The sequence below is a fragment of the Ovis canadensis genome, chromosome 25 (assembly GCF_042477335.2).
Source record: "Ovis canadensis isolate MfBH-ARS-UI-01 breed Bighorn chromosome 25, ARS-UI_OviCan_v2, whole genome shotgun sequence".
Classification (NCBI taxonomy): Eukaryota; Metazoa; Chordata; class Mammalia; order Artiodactyla; family Bovidae; genus Ovis; species Ovis canadensis.
In genome coordinates, this window is record NC_091269.1 from 23,888,203 (window position 1) to 23,911,264 (window position 23,062).

At 42.3% G+C, this 23,062-nt stretch overlaps 1 protein-coding gene across 1 annotated transcript in view; it reads right to left on the bottom strand.

The window, feature by feature from the left end:
- The window catches only part of PCNX2 (pecanex 2), a 311,645-nt gene that overhangs the window by 250,583 nt on the left and 38,000 nt on the right, over positions 1-23,062 (bottom strand). The window contains exons 7-9 of the mRNA XM_069572620.1: positions 22,875-23,020; positions 19,448-19,541; positions 3,772-3,907 (exon numbers count right to left, since the gene is read on the bottom strand). Coding sequence (XP_069428721.1) covers positions 3,772-3,907; positions 19,448-19,541; positions 22,875-23,020 — 376 coding nt within the window. The remainder of the gene's footprint in view (positions 1-3,771; positions 3,908-19,447; positions 19,542-22,874; positions 23,021-23,062) is intronic.

The following is a 23,062-nucleotide window of genomic DNA, read 5'->3' on the forward strand; positions in this document are numbered from 1 at the left end:
AAGGGAACCCTTTTGCATTACTGGAGAGAACAGAAACTGATACAGCCACTATGGAAGATGGTATGGAGATTCCTTTAAAAGCTAGGAATAAAACCACCATATGACCCAGCAATCCCACTCCTAGGCCTATACCTGAGGAAACCAAAATTGAAAGAGACACATGTATCCCAGTGTTCACTGCAGCACTATTTACAATAGCTAGAACATGGAAGCAACCTAGATGTCCATCAGCAGATGAATGGAGAAAGAAGCTATGGTACATATACACAGTGGAATATTACTCAGCCATAAAAAGGAAGGCATATGATCAGTTCTAATGAGGTGGATGAACCTAGAGCCTATTATACGCAGTGAAGTTACTCAGAAAGAGAAATATAAATACTGTATACTGACATGTACATATGAAATCTAAAGAGAGGGCACTGATGAATTTATGTTCAGGGCAGCAATAGAAAAAGAGACATAGAGAACAGATCTCAGAACATGGTGGGGGAGGAGGGAGAAGGGGAGCTGTATGGAGAGAGTAACATGGAAATTTCAATACTATATGTAAAATAGATAGCCAATGGGAATTTGCTGTGTGACTCAGGGAACTGAAACACAGGCTGAAGGCTCTGTGACAGGCTGAGGGGTGGGATGGGGGGGAGATGGAAGGGAGGTCCAGGAGGGAGGGGACATGGGTGTACCTATGGCTGATTCTTGTTGATGTATGACAGAAATCCACAAAATTCTATACAGCAATTACCCCTCAATTACATTTTTTTTTAATTTTTAAAAAAGAAACTGATTTTTTAAAGGGAAAAAAATAATTGCCCCTGATTCTTAAAAGTCTAACTCTGTCATATTTTCTCTAATCCTCAAACTTCCCATAACTCCTCCACAGACGCAAACTATTACATAAGGACTGAATGGAGAACAAGGTCCTACTGTATAGCACAGGAATCTATATTCAATATCCTATGATAAACCATAATGGAAAAGAATATATAACTATACACTTAACTAAATCACTTTGCTGTACAGCAGAAATTAGCACAACATTGTAAATCAACTATACTTCAACAAATTTTTTTAAATAAAAATAAAAGAGACAAAATAATGGTATCTTCAAGAGTCCCATAACTAATAAGCATTTTGATGATATTAATAATGGCCGCTGATTCTTAAAAGTATCACTATGCCATATATTACCTTAATTTCTCAAAACCTCACAGTTGTTGTTCAGTCACTAAGTCAAGTCGGACTCTTGAGACCCCATGGACTTTAGCCCACCAGGCTCCTCTATCCATGGGATTTCCCGGGAAAGAGTACTGGAATGGGTTGCCCTTTCTATCTCCAGGAGATCTTCCCAACCCAGAGACTGAACCTGAGTCTCCAGAGTTCTTGCCTGGAGAATCCCATGGACACAGGAGCCTGGCAGGCTAGAGTCCACAGGGTCACAAAGAGTCAGACACAAATAAAGCAACTTAGCACACATGTATACCTACATAGGGTATAACTTAAAATCTTTTACAATTTTACTTAAAAATGTAGCTCAGCTGGTAAAGAATCCACCTGCAATGCAGGAGACCCCGGTTTGATTCCTGGGTCAGGAAGACCTGCTGGAGGAGGACATGGCAACCCACTCCAGTATTCTTACGTGGAGAATCTCCAAGGACAGAGGAGCCTGGCAGGCTACAGTCCATGGGGTCGCAAAGAGTCACACATGACAAAGTGACTAAACACAGCACAGCAGAAATAAGGACTCCAGAACAACATGTGGTCAGTTAGAAAGTAGCACAGCATTTTTTCTGCACATCTGAACAAGGGTGTGTAAATTACCATCAAGCTTCTTCTGAAAAAATCTAGTTAAGCAATCGTGAAATTGAATCTAAAGCTATTACACTAAGTCCCCTACATACTAACCTTCAAGTTGTGAACTTTCAAAGATGTACATGCGTGTTCACATGTCCAGTCACGTAAGTTAGTTCATGTGTCTGGTGTACGTTGTCACGTGAGTGCATCCTCTACAAGTGGCTGTGCTTTTGTGTGCTTTACTGAACTGTATAGAGTACAGCAATATATTATCTATTTCAAGCCCAGGATGTCTGGAAGCCAGTGTAAAAGCAGCAGTGCTAGAGCTGGTATTGCTAAGAAGCACCAACTGCTGTGCTGCACTGCTGTACTTTTCAAACCTAGCCAGTGTATTGAAAAGCAGAGACGTCACTTTGCTGACAAAGGTCCATATAGTCAAAGCTGTGGTTTTTCCAGTAGTCATGTATGGATGTGAGAGCTGGACCATAAGGATGGCTGAGTGCCAAAGAATTGATGCTTTTGAACTGTGGTGCTGGCTGACTCTCAAGACTCTCTTAAGAGCCCCTTGGACTACAAGGAGATTAAACCAGTCAATCCTAAAGGAAATCAACCCTGAATATTCATTGGAAGGACTGATGCTGAAGCTGAAGCTCCAATACCTGAACGACCTGATGCAAAGAACCAATTCACTGGAAAAGACCCTGATGCTGGGTAAGACTGAGGGCAGGAGGGGAAGGCGGTGACCAGAGGATGTAATGGTTAGATGGCATCACCGATTCAATGGACATGAATTCTGAGCAAACTTGGGGAGATAGAGATGGATATGGAAGCACTGCAGTCCATGGGGTTGCAAAGGGTAGGACGTGACTGAGCGACTGAACAAAAACTGTACTTTTCAAGGTACTACATTGTAAGATTAAAAATGTTACCCTTATTTTTGTACTTATTTGTTTTTTATGTATTATTTGTGTGGAAAATATTACAAACTTATTGTAGTACAGTACTGTATAGCCAATCGTGTTAGTTGGGTGCCTAGGCTAACTGTTGCGCTAATGAACAAACTGGACTTAACAAACATACTCTCAGAACAGAACACATTTGTATATACGGGACTTACTGTATTTCTTTTTGTAGGCGAGATTCTCTAGAAGAAATCAAAACATGGTCAGGAAGAAGGTAAGCAGAGGAGTAAAGAAATGTTACACAAACTTGACAGTATCCCATCTATAGCCCTCCTCTTTCAATCTGCACCTACTGAAATCCACCTTCCTTCAAGGTCTAGCCCAAGCGTCCTTTCTTCTAAGGCGCCTTCTCCATAGCCATTCCCCAAAACGACCTGATAGAATGTGTAGCTCTAAGTCCATGACTGGTTGTATATCTTTGCTCCCATGTTCTTTTTGAATTCTTTGCTCTGTGTCTTACAGGGTCTCATCAAAAGTGAAGTAATAAGTGAATGAACATCAGTAAGTTAATCTCTCGGTAAAATCATGGAAAGAGGCATCTTTTCAGTGCTTGATGATCATGTCCTTTGTTCCATGAATAAACTCTCTCTTCAGGCCAAGATTCTCTTTCAAAATTTCTGCATGCCTAAATTATAAGGCTAAAATAAATTAATAAATATCTAGATACTTTCCAAACCCTGCAGCGAGAAAAAGCCATTCCAATCTAGTGAGGTTTTATGGAATTTGTACAACTCGGCAACAAAAGATCAATGTAAATCAATTTCTAATACACTGGAAGAACAATCAAGACTAATAACCCATTAGCATCAGTGAAAAGGTATTATTTAATGGTATGTTATCTAAATGGTCTCTTTTTACATTCGTCCAGTAGACTACCATGAAGTGATGTAACCACAACCCTCTAACGTAAAATTCAGGACAAGGCTGGACTAATTCTGATAGGGAAACCAACCTGGAAACAGGTTTCAGGACCCCTGCTTCTGGAACATTCACAAACGGTGATGCTGGGACTTACCCGTGGGGTTTCTGACTGGGTCCTCCGAGCCACCATCAGTAACAGCTGTTGTTGAAGAGCACTGACTGCAGGGTCCCCAGAAGAAGGATCTTGACTCTCAGAAGTCGTGGTGCTGGAGGAGCTAATCTGCAAGTCTCTGAGGATGGGCAAAACGAACACTTTGATTACCCGGAAGTACTGGAAATCAGCTATTTATTACACCCAGACACAAGGACAGCATGGGTCCTTAATGCAGGTTGCAAGTGAGTTTTTTCCACCTTGCATGAGCAGGTCCTCTTCCGTCTCTAAGAATTTTCCACAGTTTGTTGTGAACCACAGAGTCAAACACTTTAGTGTAGTTAATGAAGCAGAAGTAGATGTTTTTCTGTATTTCCTTGCTTTTCTCTATGATCCAGTTTGATCTCCGGTTCCTCTGCCTTTTCTCAATCCAGCTTGTACACTAGAAGTTCTTGGTTCATGTACTGCTGAAGCCTAGCTTGAAGGATTCTGAGCCTAACGTTACTAGCATGTGACATGAGTGCAACTGTACAGTAGTTAGAACATTCTTTGGCATTGCCCTTCTTTGGGATTGGAATGAAAACTGAGCTCTTCCAGTCCTGTGGCCACTGCTGGGAAAGACTGAAGGCAAAAGGAGAAGAGGGCCCCAGAGGATGAGATGGTTAGATAGCATCACCAACTCAATGGACTTGAATTTGAGCAAACTCAGTGAAGGACAGGGAAACCTGGCATGCTACAGTCCATGGGGTTACAAAGAGTTCGACACCACTTAGCGACTGAACAACAATCACCGTGAGTGTTCTAAGCTGACATTCGCGTGTGCCATGCTACCTTCAGCAAGAAGGGCAGTCATCTGGCACACATTCAAGTAACTCAGGTTGTCCAGAGATATCGGGTGCCGTGGGATAAGCAGGCGGACACTTGGTGTTCTAGAGACAATGATCTCAACTTTCTATATATTTAGTGGAAGGGGAGGCGGTAGCAACAGTCACCAGCTTCATATTTTGCACAAACAATAAACAGTGAGCTGGATCATTCCCAAGACCCTGATCAGGAGGAAACAGCGATCCTCTAACACCTCTGCTACCTCCTTCACCCCCAACACTGTCCGCACCTCCTCCTCACCCCCACCTCCACCCAAAGCACCGAGAGTACGGAGCAGAGCAAAGAAATGCCTCAGGTAGTTGTAAAAGAGGACATTAATAAGCTAGCTGTGATCTGTATCTAAAGAACTGTATTGTTGTTAATTGCATATAAACTGACAGGACTAAAATTAATAGAACTCTTTAAGCAAACTCAAGCTTGGCATTTTCCCTTTGGCTCAGAAAGCAACAAGTAGAATATACTTCTGCACCTGCTTTTCTAGCAGGGCACCCATAACTTTGAGGAGACAATCGGTCGCCTCACCTACAGCCATTTCTAACAGAATTCCTGCTCATGGAACCCTAGTTTTATTCAATCATCCAAGACTATGCTCCAGAACAGACGAGGTTCCTCCCTGACCCCTGGAGTAAGTCCTGGTCACTTCATGCCCATCATGGGAACTCCATTCACTCTGGCCAGTCCTGGTTTTGGCAGAGGAGTGTAATACTACTCTAAGAGGCCACCATGGAACACAGGGGTGGCAGCCACAGATAAGGATGCTCACAGGCAAGTTTCTCTACTTTTTTTTTCAGTTTTTTAAAAATTAATTTATTTTTGAAGTATAGTTGATTTACAATGCTGTATTAATTTCAGGTGCACAGCAAAGCAGTTCAGTTATATAGGGCTTCCCAGGTGGCTCAGTGGTAAAGAATCTGCCCGCAATGCATGAGACCTGGGTTCGATCCCTGAGTTGGGAAGATCCTCTGGAGAAGGAAATGGCAACCCACTCCAGTATTCTTATCTAGGAAATCCCGTGGACAGAGGAGCCTCAAGAGCTGTAGTCAATAGGTTGCAAAAGAGTCAGACATGACTTAGCAACTAAACAACAACAACAAATATGTGTATGTTCTTTTTAGATTCTTTTTCCATATAGGTTATTAAAGAATATTGAGTAGAGGTCCCTGTGCTATACAGTCAGTCCTTGTTACTTATCTATTTTATACATAGTACTATGTATATGTTAATCCCAAACTCCTAATTTATCCCCACCACAGTCTTCCCCTTTGGTTACCAGAAGTTTGCTTTCTATGTCTGTGAATCTGTTTCTGTTTCACAAATAAACCCATTTGTAGAATTTTTTTAGATGCCACATATACATGATATTATATGATATTTGTCTTTCTATGTATGACTTACTTCACTCAGTGTGACAATCTCCAGGTCCATCCAGGTTGCTGCAAATGGCATTATTTTGCTCTTTTTTATGGCTGAGTGGTAATGTCTTCTGATTTCTAGTCTCATGTTTCAGTACAAAGTCTCTGACAAGTTTTTTAGATCTTTCTTTTTCCCAACTCCCTCCTACTGTATTCATGAACAGACAAATACTCTCCAGGAACATCCACTATTCTCACATGCACGTGCACAAAGACACAGATTTCTCTACAGTTTTGAAACATGATTTATGATTATTTGATGACACATTCAATAAAGGCCTCCTTGTAAGGAACCATTTAGGAAATATTGTATGTTAACACCGGGGCTTGAGAAATGAGTCACGTGGGATAAGTACATGGATTTTGAAAACTTAAAAATCCTATCCTTCTATTATGTGGATGACTGTTCCATAAACGGTCCTTTTGCTTCCTGTCCATATTGTCGGTGTAGTGTCTGTCACCAATAGAGAAAAAAAGTTGGATGTATAAAAACAATGTTCATTCAAACCTTTGCGCTTTGTGTAGAAACCTCTGAGGACTACACTCCTGTCATCTCATAGCTAAATACAATAGAATTGGAAAGATCTTGTTAATACAGATTCAGAGAAACCCCAAACTCAGCAAATGCCAAAGCTTCACTAAACCCAAAAGATTAATCTGACTTCACTGTAGGTAATGTAGGTGACGACTATAAACAGCCAGGGGCAGGATGGAGATGTGAAAAAAATCTAGACAGTGTACAGCGCCCTCTGTTGCCAACTGAAATAAACTACGAACAGACTATTGGGTAAGATGTTAACAATTTATTCAGAGCAACTTTCCTTCTGCCAGGAAACATGGTCCAAAAGAAAGTGCTGAATTTGTTGCATATTGCTTAGCATGCTTCTGACGGCAAAATAAAAATAATAATAGATAACATTATTTTTCCTGTGAAAGCCATTTAAAAACCTTATGTAAAAATCTAGGGTTTGGTTTTCTTTTCAAAATCTTTTGGATGAGTTCTAGAATTAAACAGAACTAGGGTGGTGCAATGGCAACCCACTCCAGTACTCTCACCTGGAAAATCCCATGGACGGAGGAGCCTGGTGGGCTGCAGTCCAGGGGCTCGCGAAGAGTCAGACACAATTGAGCGACTTCGCTTTCAATTTTCAGTTTCATGCATTAGAGAAGGAAATGGCAACCCACTCCAGTGCTCTTGCCTGGAGAACCCCAGGGACGGGGGAGCCTGGTGGGCTGCCGTCTCTGGGGTCGCACAGAGTCGGACACGACTGAAGCGGCTCAGCAGCAGCAGGGTGGTGCCACTGGTGAAGAATCTACCTGCCAATACAGGATATGCAAGAGCCATGGGTTCAACCCCTGGGTTGGGAAGATCCCTGGGAGGAGGAAATGGCAACCCACTCCAGTATCTTTGCCTAAGAAATCCCATGGACAGAAGAGCCCGGTGACCCTATGAACAAGAGATGTCCACGGGGTCACAAAGAGTCGGACATGACGGAGCAACTAAGCAGGCACACCCAGGTTTAAATTATCGCTCTGCTATTTACAGTCTGTGACTATAAGCATGTTGACTTCCTAACTCAAATCCGCCTATAAATAAGATCCTACTGTACAGAACAAGGAACTATACTCAGTAGCCTCTGATAAACCACAATGGAAAAGAATATGAAAAAGAATTTATGCATAATTGAAACACTTTGCTATATGGCAGAAATTAACACATCATTATAAATCAGCTGTAATTCAGTAAAATGATTTTTAAAAATCCTCACCTATAAGGTAGGGATGATGTCTTGCTCATAGAAATTGTTGTAAGAATTAAAGCAGACTGGGTATGGTGCTTCTCATACATTAATTGCTTAATAACTATACCTTTAATAACCTTTTTATTTCCTTCTATTGATGTAAGACCTGACTTTGCACATTCTTATATGACACAGTAAACTGGCCCCTATGTTTTTCACACAAATAACATACTAATTCTAGTTGCCTTTATGAGCAGGAGTGAGGGAAGACTGCCTTGCCCTCAACTCACTCTTAATCGTTTTCTGTGAGTAAAGACAGATTCAAACAGCATATCAAGCTCCTCTTAAGTACCCTCTTTTACAGAAGCTTAGTGTCCTAGGCGAATCATGATGATACAAAGAGAGATTCTTTTCTGAGCTTTATGACTGGTGTGTCCTCACCAGAAAACCTGCCTTGTTATGTGTAGAGAGGTTTCCTACTTTACTAGGAGATGTGTAACGCTGTTTCCAGGGGTAAAAAGATGTATCTTCTTCATTTGGCATGGTTTTCTGGGGTCCAGAAGTTGAAGTGAACCATGGGCATCAGCTTTTCCACTCAAGAACCAATGAGGCTATGATGTCACAAAAATCACTCAGTGGACAGGACTTTTCCTACCAACCCTCCAAGAATTCCCATCCAACCTTCCTTTTCTTGTATCTCTTCTCAGACTATCTGCTGTCTCTCCTCCTGATCTTAGCTATGGGCTGTTTAGACTTAGAATCAGCTAAAAAGTTTCTGTTGGGGGAAGGGATAAATTAGCAGTTTGGTCGTAATACTATATATATAAAATAAATAATCAACAAGGGCCTACTGTATAGCACAGGGAACTCTACTCAATATTTTATAATAACCTATATGGGAAAAGAATCTGGAAAATATATGTATATATAATAACTGAATCACTTCGCTGTACACCTAAAACTAACACACCATTGTAAATCAACTATACTTCAATTTTTTTTTTAAATCTCCAAAGAAGTCTCTGTTTCACTAACTTAAGGCTAGAGACTTCCCCCATATTAATAAATATAATGTTAAAATGCTAAGCTTTAGGAGATATTTCCACCTCTACAATAGCAATAGAAATGGAAATATTCCAATCCTGTAGTAATTACACTCTGAACTACAATAGAGCTGTATTTGCACGTCTGGCCTAGATTTTCCTGCTCTCTGGTTAATCTCTGGTTAACTAGTTTGGTTCAGAGCTATAACACAGATGTTGTTGTGGTTGTTGTTTAGTCACTAAGTCGTGTTCAACTCTCTTGCGATCCCATGGACTGTAGCCCTCCAAGTTCCCCTGTCCAAGGGATTCTCCAGGCAAGAGTATGGGAGTGGGTTGCCACTTCCTCCTCCAAGGGATCGTGCTGACCCACCCAGGGATCGAACCCACATCTCCTGTGTCTCCTGCATTGGTAGGCTGATTCTTTACCACTGAGCCACCTAGGAAGCCCTGTGGCATAGATAGACAAATTTAAACTAGATCAAGCTTACACCAACAGCAGAAATAGTGATTAATGGAAATTACAAAAAGAGAAGCCACAGGAGGAAATAAAGATGAACCAGGGGCCAGAATGGTGCACTTTCTTATAGACAGAGTTGGGTTTCAAACTCACAGTGACCACATTGTACTATATTGCACTTTCCGGGGTTTTACTCACCCCAGCTTCTGTAAGCAACAAATAACTGAAACACATTTTCCCACCAATGTAGAAAGAAGTCCTTGAAATTCTTCATCTTCCCCACATCTCAAAACTTACAGGCTACCAGCCTGAGGGAGAGGGCCTCTCTTTTTCTGCCTGCCCTTCCTTGCTTTATGGGCTTACTTGGGGGCCATGGGAACAAGTCACCCAGATGGGCAGCCTGGAGATGAAAGCCACAGTCACATGTGCAAGACGCGGGATCTTTACATAAAGAAGCACTGTTTTGGAAACTCTAACCTGTTATTTAGAATTTGAACAGGGATTCTTGTTTGAAAGCCTGCAAACAACTCTTCTTTTATATGACAGCAAAATTCCTCTTTGCATTTGAGAAAAAGAGCACCAGCCTGGGAGCTGGTCAGGGCCTCCAGGATGGGATGAGACTGCCACCGTGTGGCAGCCGGGGCTGTGATCACGGAGACAGACTCCCACTGAGCCGCAGGGCCTCTTCCCCAGGGTTCAGAGAAAGTGCCTGGGAAAACAGAAGTCTTTCTAGGGTCAACCTCACAAACCCTCCATTGTTAGGACTCTGCGCCTGGATGAAAATTTCATCTAGCGTGTCTAAGAAAACAAAATAAAGAATACAGCGAAAGGATCTGATATTAACAACAGGAAAACAAGAGAGAGAGAGGAAACAGGAATTGAGGAATAGCAGGAACTTCTCAGAGGCAAACCCCTAGAAGGTCATCTGCTTTTTCCAGATAGTTCCACCTCTATGTGACCTTGGAAAAGACCCTGATGCTGGGAAAGATTGAAGGCAGGAGAAGGGCCAACAGAGGATGAGATGGTTGAATGGCATCACCCTCTCAATGGACATGCATTTGAGCAAACTCCAGAAGGTGAAGGACAGGGAAGCCTGGAGCGCTGCATGCAGTCCCTGGGGTCGCAAAGAGCTGGGCATGACTTAGCAACTGAACAAATGCGATCAAACGCACCAAGAACCCCCACGCCAGCAGTTTTCAAAGTAACTCAGTAACACATAACTCTCTCACGCAGATCAACAGAGTGAAGCAGCTATGTACGTATCTTGAATATCTATCACTGGAGTTAACATTTTCAACTCAAGCCTGAGGGGAACACAAAACTAGGCATATCTAATATTGAGAGAATTTACATTTACATTTTGCCCACTTAATTGACTAACATCCATGCCCCACATTCTGGCTGAGCTAATGCAAACCAGGGATCACTACTTCTTCTGGCTAATGTAAAGAAGAGAATCCTAAAGAGGTGTCTTGTTTAGGTTTTTTTTACAACTTTCTGCCTGCTTACCTTCTTTGGGATCCAGGTACTTAAGCACGATGGCTTTAAAAGGCTTTCCTGAGAGTTGATCCCAGTAAGTAAGGGAGGCTTTACTGAGATCAGGGTCAGAGAAGCTAATAATAATAATATTCAACAAAAAAGTAGGAACTCTGAGAAGACAATAAAGATTAAGTGCACTTCAATCCATCTTTGGAATGTAGTACCTAACGGGTTTAGAGGTTTAGAGTAGCTTTCAAAAGCAAGCCTAATGTATAAGCATAACAGTATGTGTTTCAATATGTACTATTGCATGCATGTAAGTCGCTCAGTCGTATTCGAGTCTTTGCGACCCCATGGACTGCAGCCCTCCTGGCTTCTCTGTCCATGGGATTCTCCAGGCAAGAATGCTGGAGTGGGTTGCCATTTCCTTCTCCAGATATGTAGTACAATGATTCATAAATAAACAGAAGCTCAAAGCAAGTGAATCCAGATAAATATAAATAGATGATTACTAATGTAATCTACTCTACTTTTTTTAAATAGAAACAAGTTGAGATACAGAAATCCCTGATAAAGACCCTATAAACTGATTTGCTCCAGATGAGTTTACCATTCAGCAGACCAACGCTACTTTATGAGTAATAGATTCTCAAAATGAATGTAAACACTATGTCATTCCATAAGATTTCATTGGGGAGCACATGATACGCATTTTGTGTGCATTTTTAAAAATTTGGTATACATTTGCATGAGATTGCTTTTGACACTAGAAAAGGTTTTATAATAATAAAGCATGGTTGTACATTGTTTACAGAAGAAAGCTCTTCTATGTTACTTGCAAGAATTCACAGATGAAAGAAAGGTAAATCTTTGCTGAACAAAGAGCAGAAACTATCAAGTTTTCATTGCAAGACATACAGAGGAAATAATAAAAGTCCGCTTTGCAGTGAACCCTTTGGACACAAAACACACTTCAACTTTTATGCAGCTTCACCTTCAACTTCCTAGGCAGAGAGACTATTTCAACTTTGATTTTCTAGGCAGATGAGCTTATAGGAGGGTCTGAGTTGAATCAGTCCTGTGTCCTGGGTAATAAATTTATCCTCTGAAATTTTTTTTTTACATAGCAATTCTGAATTCTGCTATTCAAGCCACTGACCCTTATTCTAGTTTCTGAGGCAAGCAGGGCTACATGAGATAATGTTACCAAAGGTACTGGCTTTCTGGACAGTTATTGTACAACCAGAAAATACGGCTTATATTTCCCTGGCAGTTAATGAGAAATGTATTGGTTCCCACAATGACGGAGGGACCAAGGAGGGAAATTTGTTTCCTCCCCTGGTTTCCTCCAGGAATCCCCAGAGAGACATGGAAGTTACACAGCCAACAATTCCCTATTCATACTTGGGAGTCAGGGGTATAAAACTGTCACATGGCAACTAGGCTTAACAATGGTGAAGAGGAATGGCTTTCTGGCCAATAATGAGAATCAGGGGTTTAATGGCCTAGTTGGAGGTGATCCCAGCCACTGAAGTCGCCTTAAAGGGAAAAGGCTGCTTTTCTAATATCTTCCATGGCTGAAGGGCTTAGAAACAGCCCCAACTCGGAATCCTTCCAAGTTCAAAATCAAACTTTATGTTTACTCTGATAGGAGAACTCTAAATGTAATGGCATTATAAGCCAGGCATAGAATAGTAAAGTACCTCCTCTAAAACTGCCAAAGAGGCCAAAAAGCTGGAACACAACAGGTTGATAGAATACAAGGTACTTAACCGCCTTCAAAATCTCATAAAGTGACTCATAAAAGTGCAAGAGGAAAAACTTTCCTCAGCCCAAAGTCCGGCTCTATGGCTTCATAAAGTCACGGTGAACCTCAACCACCGTCCCACTGCTTCTGTTTGGAGACCATTTAACAACAGCTCACACTGCCCAGTCTCCCCTATGAGAGGTACTGTACTAAGCACTGCATATTGTTGCTGCTCAGCTGCTCAGCTGTGTCTAACTCTTTGTGACCCCATGGACTGCCAGCACACGAGACACACCCTTCACTGTCTCCACTACCTTCACTATGTTTGAGTTGGCTTGAACATATAGGCTTTGAATTGGTGATGTCATCCAACTATCTTGCCGTCCCCTTCTCCTCCTGCCCTCAATCTTTCCCTGCAGCAGGGTCTTTTCCAGTGAGTCGGCTGTTTGCATCAGGTGGCCAAAGTATTGGAGCGTCAGCTATGATATTTAGCTTTTGAAGCCACTCACTGAATTCATTCCTAGTATTATTTCTATGTATGGATTAGAAAGCTGATGGTTAAAATGATGAAGTAAGCTGCTCAGTGTCAAACCCAAAGTAACTCTTTGTGCAGGAATGGGAATCTGAGTCATTCCAAGATGAAAGCTCAAGTTCAAGCTGCAGACACAGCCCCTCTGATGTCAGGGAAGTGTGGCTTTCCTTCAGGAAGTGTCAGCTTTCCATCACAGTCATGTCTCATCTGGACAAAGAAAATCATTTCCATTGCATGGAATATAACACTAGAAAATCAAATTTCAGACTCAACCTCAATTTTTACAGAGAAGGGTTGAAAAGAGTCATTTTGCAGGGTTTTTCCCCCTCCATTTTGCCACTTATGAAAGGAGAAGATAACATTCTGTATTACGTATATACACCACGTGTGTGCTGCTAAGTCTCTTTAGTTGTGTTCAGCTCTTTGCAACTCCATGGATTGTAGCCCAGCAGGTGCCTCTGTCCATGGAATTATCCAGGCAAGAATACTGGAGTGGGCTATGTGCCCTCCTATAGGGGATCCTCCTGATCCAAGGATCGAACCTGAGTTTCCTACGGCTCCTGCATTGCAGCTGGATTTTTTACCACTGAGCTAGCAGGGAAGCCCTCATATATATACTTTTATGTATAAGTTAGATAATTAACAAGGACCTACTCTATAGTGGGTTTGATCCCTGGGTCAAGAAGATCCCCCAGAGGAGAGCATGACAACCCACTCCACTATTCTTGTCTGGAGAAGCCCATGGACAGAGAAGCCTGGTGGGCTACAGTCCATGGAGTCTCAAACACAACTGAGTGACTCACACACACACACACACACACAGCACAGCACAGCACAGGGAACTGTACTCAGTGCTCTGTGATGACCTATATGGGAAGAGAATCCAAAAAAGGGGATATATGAATATGTATAGCTGATTCACCTTGCTGTACAGCAAAAACTAACACAAAGCAATAAAGCAACTATACGTCAATAAAAGTTAAATTTTAAAAAATATGTTGACCAGACAAACTCCTATTGCTTCTGGCTCTTCCCCTCCAACAATCTCAAGGTGAGGGAGTGATCTGTGGGTGCTGTTTGAATAATCCACTTTCACTGGGTTGTTTCTCTGCAGAGAGGTCTAATTACTCCTGCTGCAAGCAGAAACAAACATAACATCCTCCATGGGATTTCACAGCCCACCTCTCCCCCTCCTGCTCTACCTCTTATCTGCTATCCCTAAATGACCAGTTGGTGTCTGCTATCCAGAACTCTGATTGGGCTACCTTGTCATTTCCAATGATTAATTTGATTCAGTTCACTATTTACTGAACATCCACCTACAGAGGGCTAAGTGAGGGCTACAGAGGCACCCTAGTATTTTGTTTGTTTAGTCACTAAATTGTGTCCAACTCTCTGCAACTCCATGAACTGTAGCCCACCAGGCTCCTTTGTCCATGGGATTCTCCAGGCAAGAATACTGGGATGGGTAGCCAGTTCCTTCTCGAGGAGATCTTCCTGACCCAGCAACAGAACCCATGCTTCCTGCATTTGGCAGATGGATTCTTTACTACTGAGCCACCAGGGAACCCCAGAGGCACCCTAGCCATGGTGACTTTTCCCTAAACAAGTCTAGGAGAGCTGGGCGTCTCCTGCTCCAGGGAGAGCGTGGCAAGCTCCTCTAACAGCAGCATGGAGGGATGGAGTAATCGTCATGGAAGGACTGACACAGGAAAGATGGATATTAGAGGCAGATAGTAATCTGTGCTTGGAAAGAAGAGAATTCCAGAGGGCAGAAGTGCGTGGAGATGGGCGTTCCAGGCAAAAACAGGCAGAGGCCTGGAAGAGGAAGGGTTGAAGGCCAGCACCATGGGCCTCCAGGAGTGAAGCAGGGAAGCACAGGCTGTGAAGGGTGCCTGGAGGAGGGGGGATCCACGTAAGAGCACCCCAATATCACACGTGTTAGCAAGAGCACTGCCTCACCCAGGTCTCAGAGCACTCACAGGCCTCAGCCAACCATACATGTTATCTGTGGCCTGTGGCAATTCAAAAAACTATTAAAATCAGTAACATTAGACAAAATAGAGGGACTTCCCTGGTGATCCAGTAGTTAAGACTTCACCTTCCGATGCCGGGGGTGTGGGTTCAATCCCTGGTCGGTGGCTAAGATCCCACAGGCCTCTCAGACAAAAAAACCAGAAACATAAAAAATAAAAGAATACATTATTGAATACAGCATGCTTGGGGCTGGTGCACGGGGATGACCCAGAGGGATGTTGTGGGGAGGGAGGTGGGAGGGGGGTTCACATTTGGGATCGCAGGTACACCCGTGGTGGATTCATGTCAATGTATGGCAAAACGAATACAGTATTGTAAAGTAAAATAAAGTAAAAATAAAAATTAAAAAAAATAAAAATAAAACAAATTCAATAAAGATTTTTTTAAATGGTCCACATCAAAAAAATCTTTTTAAAAATGGATTTTTACAGATAAATGGGAATTTATAGCTCCTCATGGGAAAAAATTGGAAAATCTGGTCACCCAGGCTTCTCAAGCTGGCATAAGCACCCTAAATAGCCCTCTAGCAAGTGTGTGTGCTCAGTCGTGTCCGACTCTGCGACCCCATGGACTGTAGCCCACCAGGCTCCTCTGTCCATGGGGTTTTCCAGGCAAGAATACTGGGATGGGTTGCCATTTCCTCCTCCAGGGGATCTTGCCAACTCAGGGATCAAACCCACGTCTCTCGTGTCTCCTGCATTGGCAGGTGGAGTCTTTACCACTGGTGCCACAGGACAAATGCCCTCCAATGGATTCAGCACCCAACACCCCTCGCATTTGATTCTGGGTCCACTTCACCCATTTGTCCCACCTGCCTGGCACCCAGGAATTGAGGCTGTGGCCCCTGCCAGCAGGAGGGTGTTGGAGGAGGGATGTAAGAGTCCCCCGGCCACTCAGTAGCTCCTGAGGTTGGGCTTGTTTCTTCATCCGTCTCCATTTCCTCTTCTATCTAATGGAGCTAATACCACCTACCTCTACTTTGTCACAGGGATGAAAGGGGATAAGTTAATACTTAGCACAGTGCTTAGTGCGAAATACATCATTAATAAGCCATGGCTGCTGCCACCACGCATATGACAGGAAAACACTTCCTTCAGGGCCAGGAACTGCCAGAACGTTGCTTCCCACGGAAAGGCTCAAGGCCCCCTGGAATACAGCGGAAAGTGACTTGGGCCTCTAAGCTGCAAACTCCTGACAACGGAAAGACTCGAGGCCCCCTGGAATACAGTGTAAAGTGTGAGTGCCTTGGGCCTCTAAGCTGCAAACTCCTGACCTGCTGTTGCTGCACTTGATCAGCTACATGCTGCTCTGATGTGTCTTTACCTCTAGCAGGAAAGAAAGGAGTGACACCCTCCATATAGACATGCACACACACAGGTATGTTAGTGAAAGGGTTGTCGTTCTTCAGTTGCTAACTCGTGCTCAACTCTTTGCGACCCCATGGACTGCAGCACATACAGGACACCAGAACATAAGGCGCCCAGGTCAGTAAGTGTCCCATATGCCACCGGGGAAGAGCAGAGATAGCTCCAGAAAGAATGAAGCAGCTGGGGCAAAGTGGAAACGATGCCCAGCTGTGGATGTGTCTCGTGGTGAAAGTAAAGTCTCATGCTGTAAAGAACAATATTGCATAGGAACCTGGAACGTCAGGTCCATGAATCAAGGTAAATTGGATGTGGTCAATGCAAAACTTAACACATTCAAACTAAACCAGCTTGGAATTTCCCTAGTGGTCCAGTAGTTAAGACTTCGCCTTCCAATGCCAGGGGTGTGGGTTCTGCTCTCCCAACACAGAAAGCCCAGGTTCAAACCTGGTCAGGGAACTAGATCCCAGTGCCAAAACTAAAGATCCCATGTGTGGCAACTAAGACTTAGCGCAACCAAATAAATAAATAAATTCTTTTTGAAAACGACGACAACAAGTTAAACCAGCTTGCTTGCTTTTATCCTAAAGAGAGTGAAAGTGCTAGTCAGTCAGTGTATCTGACTCTCTGCAACCCCATAGACTGTAGCTCACCAGGCACCTCTGTCCATGGGATTCTCCAGGCAAAAATACTGGAGTGGGTTGGTCATTCCCTTCTCCAGGTGATCTTCCCAACCCAGAGATCAAACCCAGGTCTCCCTCCTGTGGGCAGATTCTTTATAGCCTGAGCCACCCAGGAAGCCCTGTTTTCATCTATCTTACCACAATTTTTCCTTCATACAACCAGTTCACAAATACTCAAGCCATCACTATACCACACGCACCCACAAAAGCCAAGTCTGATTACAAATCCAAAGAAATTAGCCTCCCATGTGTGGGTGGCACAGCTTTTAACATCTTTTAGCCTGGGAAGGAGTGTGACACCCTAAGGCTGTCAGACAGCAGCTGAAATCCAGAAGATCATCTGACTCCACACAGGACTGAGCCATTTTTTCTGAGCATGAATTAAACAAATGGCAGTCCCATGAGTGCTTTCCCAGCATCACCCCAGGAACACCTTTCAATGCTATAATTTTGCTAAGTGAAGTGACTAGAGTTTTGTGCTCACACATCAACCAAGAAGCACCGCACACCTCCTGTGCCCAAATGGGCCACTGAATGGCCATAACATTCCAGAACAAAGTCCCTTCGAAAGGACCAACTTATCTCAAAGAGTAGACAGTACAGAGGGCATGTATATTCTCAAATAATAAAATGGCACCCACTCCAGCATCCTTACCTGGGAAGTCCCATGGACAGAAGAGCCTGGCAGGCTACAGTCCCAGGGGTCACAGAGTCGGACATGACTGGGCGAACAAGCATACATACATATAATAGCAGACGTGTATATTATTTTATCTTTAAGCACAAGAAAGAGATGATGTGCGTGACTGTGGGCCATTCTTTCTTAGAACTCTTAAGACTGATGCCCTGTCAAACTACCTTAGGGAAAAGCAGATAATCAAAGACTTAGAACTTAGCATGTAGGAGAACTTCCCTTGTGGTCCAGTGGTTAAGACCTCACTTTCCACTGCAGGAGGTGAGTGTTCGATCCCTGGTCAAGGAGCTAAGACCTCACACGCTTTGTGGCCACAAAACCAAAGCATAAAATAGAAGAAGTATTGTAACAAATTCAATAAAGACTTTTAAGTGGTCCACATTGAAAAAAAACTTTAAAAACAGAAAAAAGAACATTGCATGTAGGGCTGGGGAACCAAGACTGTCCATCAGAATGTTCACATGCAAGAAATGTAAGAGACAACTAGGAATGTTTCTTTAAAAGAAGGTTGCTTTTATGAACTCGATCATGACTCTCTTTAAGGAAGGACAGTCATTAATTTACTTGCATTTTACCAGAAGGAGAGTCCTCAGGGGTCATTTGCCAATTTCTGCTGCCCAGCATCCATGTACCCGTGGGGCTTCCAAGGTGGCACTAGTGGTAAAGAACCCACCTGCCAATCCAGGAGACTCAAGAGATGCATGTTCAACCCCTGGGTCGGGAAGATCCCCTGGAGAGTAGGAAATGGCAACACACTCCAATATCCTCCCTGGTAAATCCCATGGACAGAGGAGCCTGGTGGGCTAGGTCTATGGAGTCGCAAAGAGTCCAACACAATTGAGCAATTAAGCACATGTCCACCCACCCTACTCCAATCTTCCCTCTGAAGAGTACTCCCGTACATTCTCAAAGGGAACCTGTCATGAACATGATTAAGAAAGTTACTCAACACACTCAGGAGAACAGAAAAGATGTTTAGATCATCTACCAGCAAAAGAGTTTGCCTCATCCATACAGATTAAAACTAACCATTTCTCTAGTTCATTCCTTGAGACAGATTTCATAATGCATCCTCAAACTGCGTCAATGCCTTCTCCATAATCCTTTACACAGGATTCCGCTCTATTCATAACAACATGTTACATTTATTTTTAGAAGTGTCTACTATGAAGGTATAATGGACTTCCCTGGTGGCTCAGACGGTAAAAGCTTCTGCCTGCAATGCGGGAGACCTGGGTTCAATCCCTGGGTTGGGAAGATCCCCCTGGAGAAGGAAATGGCAACCCACTCCGGTATTCTTGCCTGGAGAATCCCATGGACAGAGGTGCCTGGTTTGCTACAGTCCATGGGGTTGCAAAGAGTCAGACACGACTGAGCGACTTCACTTTCGCTATGAAGGTGGTTCCATTTATTTTTTATTATTCTACAATATCTGGTTTTCTTTTTCTTTCGCTTGAAATCCACATGCTTTCATGTCCACAGATGGGTTAACACATTCATTGGACACAGGATCCTCACTTCATTTAAATGCAGAGTAAGTTGCATGGAAGTTGCTGGGGGCAGCAACACGACACCTCCCCAACCTGAAAACAAACCCTACTTACCCAGCGTGAGAGAAGCCTTCATAATTTGATGGCTGATGCTGGAAAGGGCCTTCTTTCTGATTTCCAGACTTTAAATAACAGGATTTAATCTCCCCTGCGAAAGTTCAGCAAAGAACATTACACAACTGCTTGTATATGATCATTTCTATGGATACATTTTTCAAGCTAGAGGGAACTAATTTGGGATGATTTTAATAATAATTGTTGGTAATCTATGTCCATTCTTTGTATTTCTCCATAGAAGGTATAACTTAACCAGGAAAATCTGAGGCATCACTCTAATAATATGCTTAGACAAGTTGGACTTAGTTACTTTCTTTTTCATTGAAGTATAGTTGATTTAATGTTGCATAGTTGAAGTTGTACAGTTGTATAGTTGTGTAGTTGTAATGTTGTAATGTTGTGTAGTTGTATGTAATGAAGTATAATTGAAGTAATGTTGTGTTAGTTTCAGGTGTACAGCAAAGCAGTTCCATTATACATATACATCTACACATTCTTTTCCAGACTCTTTTCCATTATAGGTTATTACAGGATATTGAATATAGTTCCTAATGCTACATAGTAGGTCCTTGTTGTCTATTTATTTTATATATAACATATAATAATATACACAATATAACATTATAATATGTAACATGTTGTTTATTTATGATGCATAAATACATTTATAATACATAATTATTATATATTTTATATATATAGTTTATATATATAAATTTATATTGCATATTTATATATATTAATTATATATAAATTCATATGTATAATTATTATAATTATATATATTTATATAATCATAAATATAATTTACATATAATTATATGATATATGATATCTTATATGTACTTTATTTTATGTATATAATATACATATAAAATATATAAGAGTATATCTGTTAGTTCCAAATTCCTAGTATAACTCTCCCTGCTTTCCCCTTTGGTAAGCATAAGTTTGTTTTCTACCTCTGTGAGTCTGTTTCTGTTTTCTAAATATGTTCGCTTGTATCCATTTTTTTAGATCCCACATACAGGTGATATCACATGACTCAATCACTTATCACTTAATTGCTTTTCATCGATTAATTTGCACCATCTCTAATCTTCTTCTCATACATTCTTTTCAATGCATTTTTTAGTATATTCTCTTTATGTGTCAGGATGATCTGAGCATGCTGTAACTGTGGTTTTGTTTTGTTTTTGGTATCATGCACAAAATGAGGCTTATTAGATGCACGGTTTTGATAAGTGGGCCATATGGGGCCATCCCTACCTTTGAATTTGCAGATAAGCACTGGCATAGCTGCTGACTGGGGTGTCAGCCTGGTAATGAGGGAAAGCAAGAGATGGAATTAATTTGCAGAGTTAAATTAGCCTGCTAAAGTGGTTCAGGGTATTGAGGTGTGAAAATCAGTTCACTTTGTAAATGTAAACGTCTCTCCCCAGAAGAGGTTTTAACTGTACTTTCTTCAGGTGACAGGGGAGCATAATTAGCCTTGTCTGTTAGGAGTAGTTGCAAGGCATTCCACAGTGCTTGACCTCAACTTGAAGGCTGTCCCACCAAGAAAAGCACAGACAGGGACAACAGCAGCCCCTCTGGAGGCTTAGACAAAAGTGATAATGTTGTTCTTTACAACATAAAAGTCTCTTTGTATTTCTACAGATGCAAAAGCACTTCAAACTGTAAATGACTGATCTATAGAGAGACGGTAACACATAATTTATTATCCAAACCAGGATCTATTTGTAAGTAGAATGTGCGTGCAAGGGTGTGAAGTCACTTCAATCATATTGGACTCTATGGACCACGGCCCACCCAGGCTCCTCTGTCCACTGGATTTCCCAGGCAAGAATACTAGAGTGGGTTGCCACGCCCTCCTCTAGGGGATCGTCCCAACCCAGGGATCAAACCCACGTCTCCTGTATTGGCAGGCAGGTTCTTAACCACTAGCACCACCTGGGAAGCCCTTGAGAGTAGAATAATCAAGTATTAATTGATCTATAAAAAATTTAACCCAAGACTCATCCTAGAATAACTAAGATCTATATCTCTTAATCAAAGGAACCTTGAACTTGCCACTTAATGGTTTTTTTCTTTCTTTCTCCCTTCCTTTCTTTTTCTATTACTTTTAATCTTTTTGTAACAAGGCATTAAAAATATATCAAGGTCAGATTTCAATATATATCCAATAAATATTTATTAGGTGCTGGACATTACCTTCCTGAAATTTACAATTGTGAAAATGGGGAGAATGTCAGTAATCAAATTATTATAAGGCCATAAACACTGGGCTTCCCCAGTGGTTCAACAGTAAAGAATCTGCGTGCAAGGCAGGAGACTCAGGAGATGTGGGTTTGATCCCTGGGTAGGGAAGATCCCCTGGAGTAGGAAATGGCAACCCACTCCAGTATTCTTGCCTGGAGAATCCACGAACAAAGGAACCTGGCACGCTACGATCCATGGGGTCACAAAGAGTCGGACATAGTCGAAGCAACAGAGCACTCAATAAACAACTAGAAGCTGTAATAGTCTCAGAGAAGGAAATGGATAGGCTGTTGAGAGAGCAAATGCACAGATGAAATTTATTAAGCCTGGGATATCCAGGAAAGGTTTTCCTGAAGAATCTTTAGAACAGAGATCTGAAGGATAAATGGCGCAATGTAGGCATAGGGGCGAGGTATATGCAAAGGCCCTGAGGCAGAGGGCGCACAGCCTGTCCTAAGAACATTAACTGTGAGTAGTCAGCACGAAGCCTTCCTATTCCAAAGTCTAATACAGGTATCCCCTACTTTTCAAAAGTTCACTTTATGCACTTCACTTTTTACAAAAGATCGACCTTGGTACCTATTTTGCTAATGGGAAGAAATCCGGAAATGAGTTCTGCTTCTAAAAGGCTAAAGTAAAAACAGCATTCAGTCTTTGTTCTGCAGTGAACTATAGAGCCAGCTCACACCCTAAGCAGTAAGAGAAGCATCACCAGGCTCCCACCCAGCATCTCAGCATGAAACCATCATGGCTTTGAACTGGGAGCATCTGTGTATTATACTGATGCATTTTATGCATCCCTGGGTAACTGCTTCTTCACTTTATACCAAGAATCCCCAACCTTTTGGCCACCAAGGACCGGTTTCATGGAAGACAACATTTCCATGGACTGGGTAGGGGGTGGTTTCAGGATGATTCAAGTGCATTATATTTGTTGTGCACTTTATTTCTGTTATTATTACATCAGATCCATCTCAGATCATCAGGCATTAGATCCCAGAGGCTGAGGAGTTTACATCATTTTAGTTTAGGAAAGGTTTCATAGGACCCTCCTACTTTCAGATGGCTGGTAAACCTGTCCTCAGGCTGAGACCACATAGGACTTGAGAAAGCTGCCAGCTTCCCCCCTCCACCTCATGAGTAAAGAGCTCTAAAGACTCACCATGTTCATCGATGAAGACATGCATCGCATCCACGGACATCTCGTCTTGCACCGATGTTTCAGGCCCACTGACAACTTGCAGCACAGAGCTGTCTTGCTGGGAAGTCACCCTGTAGATTATTTGCCTTTGTCTATTGCCCTGGAAACTTAACACATATAAAGGTTTCAAAAACGATGTGGAACACTTC